The sequence below is a fragment of the Carassius gibelio genome, chromosome A22 (assembly GCF_023724105.1).
Source record: "Carassius gibelio isolate Cgi1373 ecotype wild population from Czech Republic chromosome A22, carGib1.2-hapl.c, whole genome shotgun sequence".
NCBI classification, from domain to species: domain Eukaryota; kingdom Metazoa; phylum Chordata; class Actinopteri; order Cypriniformes; family Cyprinidae; genus Carassius; species Carassius gibelio.
In genome coordinates this window covers 16,742,709-16,759,598 of record NC_068392.1, presented here as the reverse complement: position 1 = coordinate 16,759,598, position 16,890 = coordinate 16,742,709, and the positions used below count along the sequence as shown (strand labels likewise).

General features: G+C 35.5%; 1 protein-coding gene across 8 annotated transcripts in view; it reads right to left on the bottom strand.

Annotated features, from left to right (window-relative positions):
* The window catches only part of LOC127943262 (dedicator of cytokinesis protein 3), a 165,251-nt gene that overhangs the window by 31,068 nt on the left and 117,293 nt on the right, over nt 1-16,890 (bottom strand). For all 8 annotated transcript variants that reach the window (XR_008149612.1, XM_052539586.1, XM_052539591.1 and 5 more), the window contains 8 exons: nt 14,771-14,852; nt 14,619-14,679; nt 13,899-14,046; nt 8,132-8,220; nt 6,417-6,542; nt 1,989-2,113; nt 788-950; nt 113-219 (listed from right to left, as the gene is read on the bottom strand). Coding sequence is in view for 7 of the 8 variants with exons in the window: in XM_052539586.1 (XP_052395546.1) it covers nt 113-219; nt 788-950; nt 1,989-2,113; nt 6,417-6,542; nt 8,132-8,220; nt 13,899-14,046; nt 14,619-14,679; nt 14,771-14,852 (901 nt within the window). In the remaining variant the exon portion in view is untranslated. The remainder of the gene's footprint in view (nt 1-112; nt 220-787; nt 951-1,988; nt 2,114-6,416; nt 6,543-8,131; nt 8,221-13,898; nt 14,047-14,618; nt 14,680-14,770; nt 14,853-16,890) is intronic.

Genomic DNA, 16,890 nt, shown 5'->3' with positions numbered 1-16,890 from the left:
ATGCATAAAAAAAATCCAGTTATGGAATAGCAAGTCTTCCACAGATCTTGCATTCTTTTTTTTTTCTTTTTTTTATGGTAAACACATAATTTTTATGTAATGTCTGCTTCACCTTGTAGATGTAAAGCTCATGGCTCTCATCTGACAGCGTGGTGCCGTCTTCCCTCATGAGTGGAGTGAAAGCAAAGCCGAAAAGCTTCTTTTCTCCTTTGTCCTTTGCTATAAAAACAAAAAATAGTTTAAATATTTCCCAACGTGCTTGTCAAATTTCAAGTGTTAATAAAAATCATATCACTTCATAAAACAAGTAAAAAAAAAACAAAGAAAGAAAATGTTTTTTGAGTATGTCGAGAAATTAATGCATCGTATAAAACCCAACAAAACATTATCGCATCCATTTCTCTCTCTTCTAAATAACAAAATCCATATGTAGTTACACTTTATCTTTATATCAGTTAATTAAGTGTAAGTCTTCAGATCAGAATGTCATTAAAAAAATCAATTCAATAAAATCTGACCCTTTCTATATAAACCCAGCTACAGTCATGTTTTGGTGTGTTACTGTTTTCTATATAAAATCATCTTTCAAAAGGTAAAGAACTTTCTGTGAAAATGTAACATTGATATCTTTGTTACTGACTAAGATTGAAATCATAGTGAAATTAATGTTGAAATCAAACTTTGATGCTTGTTATCTCACAATTAGAGTTTGAGACTTTAGCCTGGATTTCACAGAGAGGGTCACCAATATGTGCAAGATGATACCAGTACTGTGCAAAGTCCTTACTTGAGCAGTGTCTGAACTCAAAGCGGAGATGGGAGCCTCGGAAGCGGTCGATGGGGATGGGCAGTTTGATGACCTCGCTCCAGCGCGGACTGTTGTTGTGGTAGAGGACGAAAGAGCGGTACTCGCTGATGTTGTGTTCTCCTGAGCCCAGACTAATGCACTCCTGATAAAAGATAGAAGAAATGGAAACCGTTTTATGTGGCTTTATAGTGTGCATTAAAGTTTGCGACACCAACATTTATGATGGGCTTATGTAAAATACATCAGAAACTCATTTACTCCTCCAAACTGACTTCAATTTTGTTTGGACTAAATGATTCACCACATGAGCTACAGATCACTGATATGTTTTTCAAAGGGATAGTTTACCCACAAAATGAGACTTCTGCCAGTCTAAACCCCTACTGTTTGTTTCTGTGATTTTTATTTCAATAATCGTACAACACAATTCCCTTAAAGGGTTAGTTCACTCCAAAATAAAAATTCTGTCATTAATGACTCACCCTCATGTCGTTCCAAACCCTTAAGATCTTCATTCATCTTAGGAACACAAATTAATATATTTTTGATGAAATCTGAGAGCTTTCTGACCCTCCACAGACAGCAACGCAACTGAAATGTTCCCAGGTCCTGAAACGTAGTAAATAAATCAGTATAACAGGCCATGTGACATCAGTGGCTCAACTTCAGTTTTACAATGCTACGAGAATAGTTGTTGTTGGTTTTTTTTGTGCAAAGAAACAAACAAAAATAGCATAATTTACTCGACCATTCTACTCTACCGAGTTACGTCTTCTGCCAATTTGGAGAGAAACCAAAATCATATTGCACGTAATCAGCGTTTTTTACGTTCGTGGGAAAAGCATGCACATGAACATCATGTGCGTAATTAGCGTTGTTTATGCTATAGTTTTTTTTTTGGACAAAAAAAATATTCTCGAAGCATTGCAAAACTGAAATTGAGCCACTGATGTCGCATGGACCGTTTTACTGTTGTATTTACTACGTTTCTGGACTTGGGGACGTTACAGTTGCATTGCTGTCTATGAAGGGTCAGAAAGCTCCCTGATTTCATCAAATATATAATTCTGAAGATGAACGGAGGTCTTACAGGGTTGGAAAAACATGAGGATGAGTAAATGATTACAGAATTATTATTACTGGCAACTTATTCCTTTATTTTTTCGGCAGTCTGACGTACTTTGAGGATCTCTCCGTCAGCGTAGAGCACATACATGGTGACCTCGATGTTCTTCTGAACGCTCTTGCCTCCTCTCTCAAAGTCTCCTCTCTCCAGCGTGAGGTAGAGGTCGTTGCGTATGTCGCCTTTATGGGAGAAAACACACACATTGTTTGGTAATATGAGTATTTTCGTTTTGGCTAAATAAAACTGCAATTGTTACAAATAAGTTGTAATTTTGTTACTTATATTTTCGTTTTCAATATTTATTGCAAGGAAAACTCAACATACAGTATATACACGTGTTGCCACATGGGTTAAACACGTTGATACAACCTAGACAAAAAACTGATGATAAACTTGCCACTTGTAGAGAGTTAATTTTCTGTGTGTTTTTGTTCAAGCTTAAGAGAAAATGTAACAGTCATGCTATATTTTAAGGTCCAATTCACATTATTAACAAACTTTTGCCTCAACACACTCCTAATTTGCTGCTTATTAATAATTAGTAAGGCAATTGTTAAGTTTAGGTATTAGGGTATATGGTCGTGCAGAATAAATGCTTTATAAGCACTTATAAACAGCCAATATGTTAATAATAGTCATGCTAATAAGCAACTAGTTGATAGTGAGAATTGGTCCCTATACTAAAGTGTTACCCATGTAATCTTGGATGGCTTCATCACACTTAATTCAGCTTCACTTTTAAAGACTGTAAAAAAAGCTATTGCTACTGTACAAAAAGATCAATTCATTTGTCCAGCTTAATTTTAGGAGCGAAAGGCTGAAAGGAATCTGGTCAAACTTGAGTTCAACCTGTATTTACACTGTGACTCCACATGTGAGCTTGGTTTTCAGATGACTCTTTCATTATCAACCTCATTCAATCCATGACCCAGCAGCCCACATTCTCTCCACCGAGCGGCAAGCATCTGAATCATAACACTCAAAATAAACACAGACTCTCTCTGGAATACCGCTTAATTTTTACCCATCTACTCAGGGGAACAAAGTTTTTGCTGGTTGTGAAAGAAGTTGTGGGTTTAATTTGATTTCTTTCAATTACAGCTGATGCAATAAAACATAAAGCGTGGCTCTGCTAGAAAGCATTCCTCCTGCTGACACCCACCCTGCAGACAGTTATGAGCTCAGAGATGCACATTTCAGCATACACCTTAAAGAAAAGCTTCAGTTTGCTCCGATGCCACTGGATATCTCTTGAATGGCTTTACTGAGGGGGGATAAACTGAGGGAGAATGACATAAATCACCTTACGCAATAATGTGCTCATTTTCTTGTGTGTGCAATGTGCATAATCAAATAGTTTCCTTGACTTTTGCGCGTAAATTGAAAATGACTTGTACATTTTGAGTAATAAAGAACAACACTGACCGTCTGAGGACCTTTGCAAACATTATGAATCCCCATATATGTACAAACTGATATTACAAAGTAGTAGAGAACATAACAATCTGTTCTAAAGATCACTTCTAAAGATACCTTAATAAATATGATATTGAAAATATCATGAGAATGATTAATTCCTAAACCTTGTGGCACTTCAAGTGTCATTAACATTTCATAATGCTAACAGTTAAATTTTCCATCTAATTGCTGCATCCAAGACCTAATATCATTTGACAGACAGATATTGTTAATTAACGCAATGGGAGAAAATGCTGGGAGCATGTTTTAGAGACCTGTCCAGTTTGATCTTTTTGGGGAATGAAGTCAATGCAGCAATTTCCCAGACACTGTGGTTCAATATCATCTAAGCCCAATGAGAAAAATACGTACCTCAGAAACCTAAAGAACCATGGCTCCCAGAGAGCCATCGAATTACTGGCATCTCAAAATGCTGAATTTAAAGAGCACAGTCTTGTCTGTGATGATAATCGTACTACTTTAGGTTAATCGATCTGTGGATGAAACTAATCACTGAGCTCTTCAGAAGAACAAGGAAGCATTGACTCAGAGACTAATGAGAGGGATCTAATGTACAGAAGAAGATGGAGGACCAGTCAATCCACCTACCACTGCAGGACATCTGGGATCACAAGACTGATGTGCGAGTTTATGGATGAAAAGAATAGATGTTGTACATGGCTACTAGGTTTTGACACTGAAGACTGTTGAGGAATGGACTGGAGAGGCAGAGCTCCATCAAAAACTCAGCGACACGATTTTATTAAGAGAGCAACTTTGAGAAGGCCCCGCATTCTGGATAACAGAGACGGGATTTCTTAACTCAGCCTTAACGTGGAAGGAATCCAGCTGGTTTTACAAGCCCTCTGGGGTTCGGAGCAGAGAGCTGATAGTAGGGATGTAACAATTCACTCAACTTACGATTCGATTCACAATTTGTGAAACTATACATAAGATATCTGCAGATTCACTCTCTGCCAGCAGGTGGCGCTTACAGACTCTCCTTGGTTTCTGTTGTAAACAAAATAGCGCTGCACATACAGAGGCTAGATGAAAAGACAAAAATACCATCTAAACTCTTCTTAAGACAGTAAGTTCCCCTCAAACATGCATTCATATAAATGAAATGAATCGCGATATGTTTAGCATCCAAACCGATTTTAATCGTCATATATTTGAATCGATTGCAGTTAATCGTTACATCCCTAGCTGATAGAGTGTGTAAAAATGTGGGTCATAATTTGTATAAGCTTGATTCTATGCAGTTAAAAGCCAATGTGGGCAATTATTTGCTGTTACATAATGATTATTAGTCATGCTAAAGGTTTTTTCACAAGACTCTCTTCAGGGCTTACCGTCGCTTTGACCTCCACATGAAAAGGTCTGCAGATGGCGTGAGGTAGTGAGGAAACTTTGAGTTTGGAACCGAACTTAAGATTTTTAATAAAAAACAAAACAAAAACAACAGACGTTTGGGTAAAGGTACAGTATGCTAACATTTATCACTGTTCATCACATTTTTGCACCTGAAATTCTATAATTCCAATAGGAATTTAAACGATCTGGAAATTCAGGAAAGATTTATCCATGCAGGTTTTGCTACCGGTGGTTCGAATCTTCAATTGTGTGTTTTGGTCTGCAAATTTTCTTTTACTAATGTGACCGCACCTTAATGCTGCAATTATTTTAGATTTTGCCAGTAAGCAATAAGAACATTAGAAACCACCTACTGTGGCAACAACCTAGCAACCACAAAGGCAAAAAACAACAGGCTAAAACACATTAGCAACACTCTGGAAACCACCCACAACACCCTAGCATTCTGTGAAAGTCAACTCTATTTCAGTTTAAAAAATAGTGGCTAATATGATAAGCCAATAATTATTTTCATGTTTTGGCTGATGACCTGTAAATGGCCAATATAATTTTATTTCACTATTTTGTCTCATTAAAATAAAGACATCAATAATTAAATTAATTGTTGTATATGCTACAGGTGAATTTAGAGATCACGACACTGAAAAATTGTTATTCATTTTGAGATTTGCTAAAGATAACATTTAAAAAAATTATTAAATTATTAGCATTTATAAAGATTAACTTCAAGTGACCATTAAATGACCAGTCACAATTTAGCAGTGACCATTCATAACTAAACAGCAAATATATTAAAAACTTCTAATAATGGCGATAACCGATATGGTACCAACATATAGTGCACTGTGTATGATAACTACTACTACGTTGTAAATATTACAATTGTATATGTATATATTTTTCAAAATAAATTAAACATTAATAAAAAACACAACAAGTATATTTATCACACCACTGTAATCTACAATTAAATTTTGAAGATTTTCTAAAATTACACGTTATAATTAAGCTATTATTAATAATTCATATTTTTCAAGACTATCTTTAAGTAAGTGCTGGTCAAATATGATCTAGATGTAAAAATAAGGGAAACGATCATGGAGAACTAAGCAGATAATATCGGCCAATATATCTACAAAATTTGAATATCGGCCATAACCGATATGATACCGACATATTGTCCATTGCATATTAATAACTATTACTATACTGTAATTATTCATATGTTATACTGTGTTTGTCAAAATTTATAAATAAATTCTAAAGGTAAATTCAGGCATCACAACATTGTACAAAAATGGATGTTTATTTTGAGTTTTCTAAAGACTACATTTAACAAAGTTATTAAATTACTAGTATGTTTAAAGACAAACTTTAAATGAGCATTAAATGATGTAAAAATAAGAAAAATGAGCATCCAGAACTATACAGCTAATATATTTTCTAAATCTAATATAGGTCAATAACCGATATGGTACATATTGCGCACAGTGTATGAACAACTATCACTATGTTGAACATATTCTAAACCTATCTTACAGCAACAGTCTACTTTCAGACCAAGAGTATAAAATCAAGGCATTTCTCTTGCATTCATTCAGTCCTGAACAAAACTTTAAATCCAGCCGTGGCCTTCATGAGACTTACCTGGCATGATCACATCAGGGAAGCCCAGTTTGCGTGTGATGGCCACGCCGCGGTTGAATATGATAGGGTTTTCCTTGCGCACTTGCTCCATGTCGCCCCTCAACAGCTGCAGTGAGATGATTAGACCTGCACGACAAGAAGAATTCAGGGGAAATGTGAGACAACTTCATCTTGACAACCACTGTAATTATCCTCGTGATTATGTTAACATTTATTTTGTAAAATGGGCCTTAGTTTTGAAGAACGTACCAGAGAGATTTTGTTTCTGTTACAATTTTATTCAGGTCTTTATGCTGGCTGCCAGTAACTGCTACAGTTCAATTCAATCAAGACATTGTTTTGGCTCTACAATGCTGCTAATGACTCTGGCTCCCCACTACCTTCAATTCTTCATTAAATCAGACACACCGGCCCGCCTGCTGCAATCAGTCATTCTGACTGCCTGGCTCCTGTCTGTTCCCAGTGGGAAGGGTTTCTGTTCATCCGAGTCCAGAAATTTGTCCCCTCAATGGTGGAATAAACTCTTAATTAGAAAAGCTAACATACCAAATACTACTGAACGATAACTCAAGACACACCTCTACCATATTCTTTTCCACTTGGACTTAGACTGGCATTACTTTGCTTGCTGATGCAGCTCATTTTGAGGGTTTTTAGGGATCTGATCCAGCTTTTCAATGTTACTTTGGACTATTCCATCATTTCTCGGACGTTCGACATAAAGCTGCTTGGTTTGAAAGTGACTACTGTCAGTTGCTACACTATTGGCAATGACTAATGTGACCACATCTTAGCAGTAAGCCACCACATAGCAATAGGGTAAAAAAAAACATTGGCAACAGCAGAGAAACACCCTGGAGACCACCCACAACACTCTACCATTTTGTGAAACTTAAATATGTTAAATATGTTTTTAAAAATTAAATATAAATATGTTTTTTGTTTAATTAAAATGAAAATATCTTCTAAATTTCTACTTGTCTAAAATATATTCAATATTCAATTAAAATCTTTCATCGTTTCCCACATGCTTTACAAAAGCTTGTTTCCGCAACAGGATGAAAAATGTCAAATAAATAAAAAGGTAATTGCGACGTTTTTCTTGCAATATAAACTCACATTTCTGAAAAAAAAAACTAACAAAAAACAACTAAATAAAAAAAAAGAGCAAAAAAAAAAAAAACATTACGAGATGAAAACTAAGAATTGAGAGAAACAAAGAACAAATTGTGAGATGTAAACTAGAATTCTAAGAAAAAAAAAACTCAAATTGTGGGATAAAGTTGCAATTATATTCACTAATTTTTTTTTTTTTTTTTTGTGGCAGAAAATGACTTTCATAGAGGTTCTGTTTGGTTATTGAGGCTTAAGCTTTGCATGTGACTTGTAATTTTACTCAATTGACAGTCATGAGTACTTTGCATTTTAACTGTAAAGGTGCTGCCATATTTACCAAAATTCCAGTTTGAATCAGCTAAATCATGTAAAAGTAAAAAAGTTCCCCGCGCAGGTTTCATTTATTTTGAAACAGAATGTCAAATTAACAAGCAGACAACCACCTACAGTTATTTCAGCAAAATAAGTGAAATGTCGACTACAGCAGTAAAGCAGGATAATGGAAAGACTCTTTGGAGGGACTGTTCAGTTTCACTGAAGCTAAATGTTCCTCATGTAATGATAAATCAAGTGTACGAGCATCTTGGAAGTGCACTTACCGTAGTTAGTGCTGGGGGCGGTGTATTTGGTGCTGGACTTGCGGATAATGTTCTCATGAATCTGGTACCACTCAGTTTCATTATTACACCTGTGAAAGAGACAAGAAAGGGGACAATCTTTATAGCAAGATTATATGTTGTGGTATGGATGAAGCAGGTGGAATCGCTGCATCAGTATTCAAGTGATTCCCAGATGCTTGGAGTAACAAGTGTAATTTTTCAGTATATATGTAATTCAACAGTAAAAGGTCTTGTCCTTAAGGGGCATTGCAGTATGCTCATGAAAGTGCCAGGACTTAAAATAAAATCAGCGCTTCTTCCAGTCAAAGAAAATTAATTATTTGCCACAATACCCAGTGATACTCTCGAGTAGTGGCCCGTGACCCATTGACAATCCCTTCTCAAAATATTGCAAAAGAGTGAGTGCTTAAAAAACATTCAATTCAACATAAAATTCTGTTTGCACTTTACTTGTATAATGACATATTTCCAAGTAAAACGTGATATTCCATGAGAATACTGTTCCATCTGTCTTTTGGATTTTCGGAAAGCTGCTGTTACATACCAGAATGGTGTAATATGACCAAGAATGAGACATTTATGAAAACAACTTCAAATAATCAAGAAAAAGACAATATTTCATAATCTAGTATTTTATTCAATATTTCTGAAGTTGTTCTTTATTTTTTTTGTACATTTCAAATGTACATATAGACATGCAATCCTGTCCCGTTTATCTGTCATATTCTATGATATTTATTCATTGATTTATTTATTTACTTACTTGCTATTTTGTATCTCCAGGTTATGATATAAATAAATAATAATAAATAGGTTATTATTAACCTAATTTTAAAAAGAAGGTTTGCTCCATGCTCCATCTCATCAGTGGTGTTAAAAACAATATTAAAATATAATGAATGAATGAATAAGTGAGTTTAATCTGATTATTGGTGTATATAGGTATATCTTTTTATTGTTAGTTTATATTTTTTAATTGAGATTTTTCAAACATTTCTTTTATATTGTTAATAACTTGTAATAGCGAGTTATAAACTAAAATTCTAGCTAAAATCTCAAAATTCAGACTTTTTTAATATAGTTTATATTTCAATAAAAAAATTAAACAAATAGGTTTAATCTGAACATTGCCATATATTTGCTATAACATTTATTGGTATGAATTCGACACCAAATAATATTTTATGAAATTTATCACTAGTCATACAACCATTTCCTACTTCACAAAAAAAGCTAAAACAAAACGACAAACAAATAATAAATAAATGTGATTAATCTGAACATTGCTATGTACAGGTATTTTTTTTTACTGATTTATTTTTTTATTTATTTTTTTATGAAAATGTATCACTAGTGCCATAACCCCTTCCTACTTTACAAACAAAAGAAACAAAGCATACAACAAAATAGTTTATTCATCCATACAACTGTCTTTTATGATAAGTAAAAATGTCAGTATGTTGAGAAATATGAATCATCAGCTTTATCGAAATTAAATTGAACTGAATTATTTTTAAATAGCGTAAAACAAGCGATGGCACAATTACGTAATCGTTCAAAGTGGAAATTAATTGTTCAAAGTCCACTTACGTTATTCTGCATGCTTAAGATATGTTTTTGTCTTTTGAACACATTAACTTTTTCATTGTTTTAGTTTTAGTTGAAGAATAACATTATAATACCATTTGTATATATATATATTATAATTAAAAAGAAGAATCCAGTCCGATGTACAGTTGACATTTGAGGCTAAAGGTTTTTCAGTTAGACTGTTTTCAGCTTATTTGTTTTCATATAAAATATGGCATGCATTTGCACCAAACAATGGTATAAACATTATTCAAAGTAAATTGTGATAATAGTAATTTATAATCGCAATTACAATTCCAAGTGAATAATAGGCAATTATGATTTTTGTCATAATCGTGCAGCACTAGAGAATGGCAATATTGAGTTTTAAGTTGTATCATGTGTCTGCATGAGCTGCATTAGCATTTGCATATGGCGTTTGTCAATTGGCACTTTGGACGATATAATGGTAAGTGAAAAAAAACACACAGTCAAGTACAGTCAAGTGTTGAGCGCAATCACAATGAAGCAAGTCACGACACTCTACTGCTTAAAAGCACAGGAGTGTGGTGCTCTCAGGAGAGAGAACAGAACCTTATGCTACATTCAAACATCAGTAGCTGCTAAATCACTGTGTGCTAGCTGTCGGAGGTTCGAGAACAGCAACTTCTCTGGCCTGAGGGGAAGTGATGTCATTAATGTCTGATCCCATCGTGGCAGCTGAAAAGGGACCTCCGCGCTATGCTAACGCTAGTGTTTGTGGTGGCTTAGCGGGCAGATGCTTTGTGGGAACTCCCACAGAGTCCATCTGGTTGGCTGTCTTGGTGACCAAGGGTGTCAGGGGTGGTTCTGGTCTATCGCTCGCCTGCTCACAATGGCATTAAGCCAACACAGGCTCTTTGATGGAAAGTGCTACATTCCAGACACAAAGGAATATCTACTGCAAATCCGATCAGATCAACTGTCGGTCTGGTTTGTCATGTCCCCAACAGTCTACTGTAGCACTAGATGTCCCTAGAAACTAAACACACACTTCCATGCATAGAACCTTGAAAACATGCATGAAAATACATATAAATAACATATGTATATACATCAGCATCTATTTTCCTGTCTTCCCCAATGCTGCAACCGAGATACTGAGAACAGAGATACTGTTCTGCTCACTTAAGCCGGAAAGCCTTCAGGGCTCAACCAAAAGGCTGACCCGGGGCGAGTATGAGAGTTTCATGCCGGTTAGCGGAACTGTGACTCGCCCTGCAGAATCATTGCTGAGTCACTCAGTAAAGTGTTTCTATGTCTTACATTTGGTTTTCTTTAATACTGTGCGGAATATTGGTACAATTTGTGCTGGGTGAAACATTTCACTAAGACTGCTGTAAAAATACATATGGTTGAAAAAAATACAATTGCATCTTAAATATATATTAAATACATGTGTTTGTATATATGTAATGAGCATATGAATATAGTTTGAAGTTGTATAATATAAACGGTGTATTTTAATTATGTCAATTGTTTGATTTAACAAATAAATGTTTGCTTCAACCAATATTATTAATAAGAAGAACTATAACAATAATAATAATAATAATGATAATAATCTCTTCTCAGTGCTACCTCACACACAATGTACAATTAATACGTTTCACTGTCAGTCAGAGGTTCTGCAGCGCTAGTGAAAAGCACAGATATTTCACTTTACTGTATTTCTCCTAGTTTCACAGACACTGACGGCTCAATATCACATGACTGCTTGTCATTTTGATTGCTGAGGTTTCCAAACAAACCCCACCGCGCACACACACCTTTATTTTATTTATTATTATTACCCCCCCCCCCCCTTGATTTCTCTTTCTTTTACCAGTTCTGTCAGTTCCACAGCCAGTGAAACAGAGGAGGCTTTCTGCATGGCTGCACTAAGAGGTAATGAAAGTGTGTGATGGAGATAGCTAGAGGACTGGAGCACGTGTGCCGTCCACAGGGGAGGATTTCAGAGAGAGCTTCACGGCACAAATGATGTGTGCTTTCTTTTTTGGAATAAATAAAAGTAAATGTACACTGCAGCTAATGTAGCAAATTATTAACTGTAGCTAATGTAGCCAAGAATGTAACTAAATATTAGCTATTTTCGAAAAACCCAGGCGGCAAGGAAGTCGACCGGAAGTTGAAGTCGGCTGCGTGCTGCCATCTTGTAGCAGAACTTCAGTTGCGTTAGCATTCCCATTGACTCCCATTCATTTTGGCGTCACTTTGACAGCGAATAACTTTACATCTGAGGCATTTAAAGACTCTGTTTGTCCATTATTTATTTCTAAAGATACACGACAATGTATAAAGGGCTCCATTACCTTCTATGTTACATTATGGCCCCGTAGAAACAGTTTTTGTAAAAAATAGGCTAACGATTGCGTCATAACCACTCGGCTCTCTGTCGCATTACCGTACAGACAGGAGGAGAAGCTCGCAGGCAATTAACTTAATATGGCGTACTGGCGTTACATTTTAAAATACTATACAAAATAATTAATCTGAATACTTCCTCCTGCTCACTCACGACAAAGAACTCCCCGCTCAAGCTCGCAGTCTCTGCAAGATTAACGATGGCAGTTTGCACGCACAGCTACTAGAAGATTTACATCTGTCAGACAGGTTGCTGACGTCGTCAAGCATCGTTTGAGTCTGTGTGTCAGAAACGGAAGTGCTAAAAACGCAAAAAAATGGGCTTCAGTTGTCTCAGTTGAGTTCCAATGGGGTCGCTGTGTCCATTTCTTTTACTGTCTATGGAAAAACCTAGTATACTACAGTGACTGAATTTGAACTTTAACAATTAGCATGTAGTTATGCTAATAGCACAATACTCTAGTGGACATAATACATAGGGCATAAAAAATATTTAGTGAAATATAAAATATAAAAGCATACTAACTGAAATGGAACCTTAAGAGTGACAGAATTAGAGATCTCAGAATCATTCTGATAGATTTTGATGTTAGCATGTTGCTATGCTAATAATATTTACTAAAGCAACAATTTAAATATTGGGTGAAATAAGAATAACTATATAGTTCTGAATTAGAATATTTACGAATGATTCCAATGAATGATGATGTTAGCATGTTGCTACGCTAACAGCACTACACTGTAGTAAGTCTAACAATACACAGCAAATATAAACATCGGGTGAAATATAAAAGCATACTGTCCAAAATGGAACATTATCAGTGGCTAAATTAGAGTGTCCAAAATTCTTCGCAATAGAGTTTAATGTTAGCCTGTTGCTATGCTAATAACACAATTCTGAAGTAGCAGGGCACATTAACATCAGGTAAAATCTAAAACAATATTCTAGTAAGCATAATAATAACCAGCTACAACAATATTAGATCAAACAAAAACAAAAAATAAAAGCATACTACTGTAACTGAAATTAAACCTTATGAGTGACTAAAAAAGAACGCTCACACATCATTCCAATAGCTTATGATGATTGCTATGCTAATACTACAACACTCCAGAAAGCATAACAATACACAGCGCATATAAAGGTTGAGTGAAATATAAAACCATACGATCTGAAATGGAACCTCATTAGTGACTGAATTAGAATGTTTACAGTTTGTAGAGTCTGATGTTAGCATACTGCTATGCTAATAGCACAAACTCTAGTAAGCACAATACATATTCACATTTTACTGAAATATATATGTAACTGAAATAGAACCTTCTGAGTGACATTAGAGCATTCAAAATAATTCCAAAAGAATTGATGTTAGCATGCTATGCTTAATGTGCAATAAAAAAGCATAGTAAGCATAGCAACACATATAAGCAAATATGAAATATAATTATTTAGCACCTATACTAAATTAATCAAGTATTTCTTGACATTTTTCTTTAATAGTTCACCATTTTTTAAAGATCTATTTTTCTTTAAATTTGCCGCAGTGCATTATGGGATTGCTCCATAAGGCAACATAATGATGCCAACTGTGACATAACTTGACTATGGAGTCTTAAAATGCTGTCTAGGTAGGCAGCATACTAGGGTTTGGAACAGTGCGGCTTTGACATGCAAATCTCCAGCTCATAATAAACTTAGTTCCCAAGACTTCCTTTCGATTTAATTAACGAATCAAACAGATCAATGGCTCTAAAGTGCACAGATGAGGCTTACGTGTAAACTTTGAGCACGAAGTCTTTCTCCTCTTTGAGTTCAGAGATGGTCTGTAGGACGTCGCTCATGGCCAGCACTGCGCATCCGTACGGCCGGCGGTACTGGACATGAGGGGGGCCTTTCTTTGAGTCGTTTAACAACATCCGCCCTGAACAAGAAACATTATACATCACTGACAGAAATATGTGTGCATAGTGCCATCTGCATGGTTATACAAATCCTGTCCAGCAGACAACTGGTGCATGCAAGAAACGGCTAATTATGTATATATTTTAGCTTGTTTGCCTATAGAGAAACATTCCCATGTGGATCAGTGGCCATTACAATGTTGTTACATTAATGTTTGTGTCAATTTACTGGCAAATTATATCACTTTCTATAGCTGGAAAATATCTTCCACCAGCCTGCCATCACAGAAACATCTAAAGATAATCAAAGTTTCCACAATCCTTCACAAACGAGGTTAAGAACGGCCATTGGGAGTCAAAAGAGGACAAGTTTTGTCTCATTTGGGGGGTTGAATGGTCTGTTCCAGCCTCCCGGTCGCCCGTCGCTTTCTAAACTGGAATGAAGCTTGCAGTGCCACACTTATGTAAGAGCTCTAGAGATGCAGTTGCTGGCAGAAATGCAATGCCTTGTGGCAACATTTGGCTCCAAATGAAGGGAATGGATTGAGGAGGGACAGAAAGGGAAAGAGGCTAAATGAGACGGGACACTCACCCGTCCTGATGACCTGGGACACAATGTACAGATCTCTCTTCATGTCCTTGTTGCTTAAGTCCTGTGAGAAAATAAGAGGAAGAGACACTATTTAGTGTCCATTTTTTCTGTGTATTTTTTTTATCCATAGCAATAGCAGGTGTTGGTCCCACCGTAAAGAGGGCGCAGAGACGGTCCACCTTCTCTGGGTTTTTTGGGCCACCATTTTTGTTGAGTTTCACCATAAACTTCTCACTGGAAGAAAAAAACAAAAAAAACAAAATGTGAGACTGATTTTAAGTTCACACAAGAAAGTTTCAGACCCACATTTTACATTTAAATATCAATTGAATTTTGTTTAAAAATGAACAAAATGATCCTACAGTAAATGATGAAGTGTGTGATTTCTGTGTCAATGAGTGTTTTATGCAACTGAATCAATTATCAATCTATGAAGTCAAAAATAAAAATATACCTATATATATAGGTGGTGAATTTGCATTTTATTTTTGAATGAATAAACTAATTCCTTCATTTTATGGAAAAGACCAGCTTGAACATTCTACGAAACATCTTAAACACTAAACAAATATATCTAATTTATTTGTGTTCACGTTTTTGTTTTTGAATTAATACATTAATAACAAAAGTAAAGCCCTAATGACTGTCTCAGTGCCAGCAAACTCTTAATTAGACATGAATTCAAGATTTCAAGCCAGTTGTCCTTGCTGAGAAATCTCCACATGACACATCCGATCCACAGGAGCCAGTCCTCATGCATATCACACACACTGCTTCAAAACCAGACCTCGCATCGCAAAATATATCTGTGCTGCTTCTGCTGTTGGCACAAGTATCAAGACTTCACGGTACAGGCTTTGTGAGGGAACATGTATTTTTGTCATGCGCAAACAAATGTGTGAAATATATTCAGCGTACCGTCTTCACTAAGTTTCAGTGACTGAGCATTGCGAATGATTCCTGACAAAGACAAATCAGAGGCTTTTAAATGAGCCATAACAAATGAATAATTTTTATAGCAAATTTAGATAGATCCATCCATCCATCAATCCACAGATAGACGGATGGACAGACAGACAGATAGATAGATGGATATATTTGCAAATTAATGAATCATTCAATAAAAAAATCATTGTTTTATTATTATTATTATTATTATTATTTATATTATTATTTATATTATTTATATTATTTTATGTTATCATTAATATAACAGATAACCAATGTTGCATTCCAAAAATCTTTCTTGTTGCTGTAGCAAAAATGAATGAATAATGTTTTCAAGTTTCTAATTTCTAATGCATTTGTTATAATTTTTACGTTTGTATTATTTTTTAAGTTTATTTTATTACTATAAAACAATAATCAATGACTCCTTGCTACTCAGTTGTTGATGGAATCGGTGCAGGAGAACATATCTGACCCCAGATGTGAACCTCTCATGTCACATGTACATCGGCACGTATGCACACACATGCTTCATCAGTCCGTCCTCAGGGAACGCCTCCACCCAGAACAACCAATCACGTCGCAGGAAGACACCAACCCACTTCCCCCGGAGGAGACGCTGTTGTCCTCCGGCAGCGCTGACAGGTATTCATTAAACTCCTCGAACATCAGCAGTGCTATTATTTCCCAGCTTTGTCCCATTCAAACCACTCAGCGATTGTTCAGATCCTATTGTGTAGCGACCGCTAGCTCACGGTAATAACATACTTAGCGTCTGGAGTGTGTAAAAGCTGATGGGCTTTCAGTTGATTTAGGGTCTTTATATCATATAGAAATATGTTCAGAGAGTAGATTTAAGTTAAAACAGTCAAGGGTTTCTGCAAAAGAAATGAACTGCGGGGAATCTGTGGCCAAATGCAAAGTAACAAGTTCAACCTTCAAAGCTGAATAACTGAATCTGTGTTTGAATAGAGACCAAAGCAGCTGTCAAGCATTTTAATCAATCACAGAAGAACATGACGGCTTATGATGAAGGCAGATTCATACGGACCGACAATATGGGCTGGAAAAGAAAATTAGTCAAATTACAAGGTGCACAAAAACATGCTGGTGTGCAAAACCTAAAATAAAATAAATAATAAACAAATAATAATACTAATATTATGATTATATAATAATAATAATAATGATTATTTGCTATCAACAACATTTTTTTTGTTTTGTTTGTTTACGTGCATTTTGTTTCTTTTATTATTATTTGTATTATTTATTTTCAAACAAGTAGTTACGAAACAGAACATGTTAGACATCAATCAATCAAAGA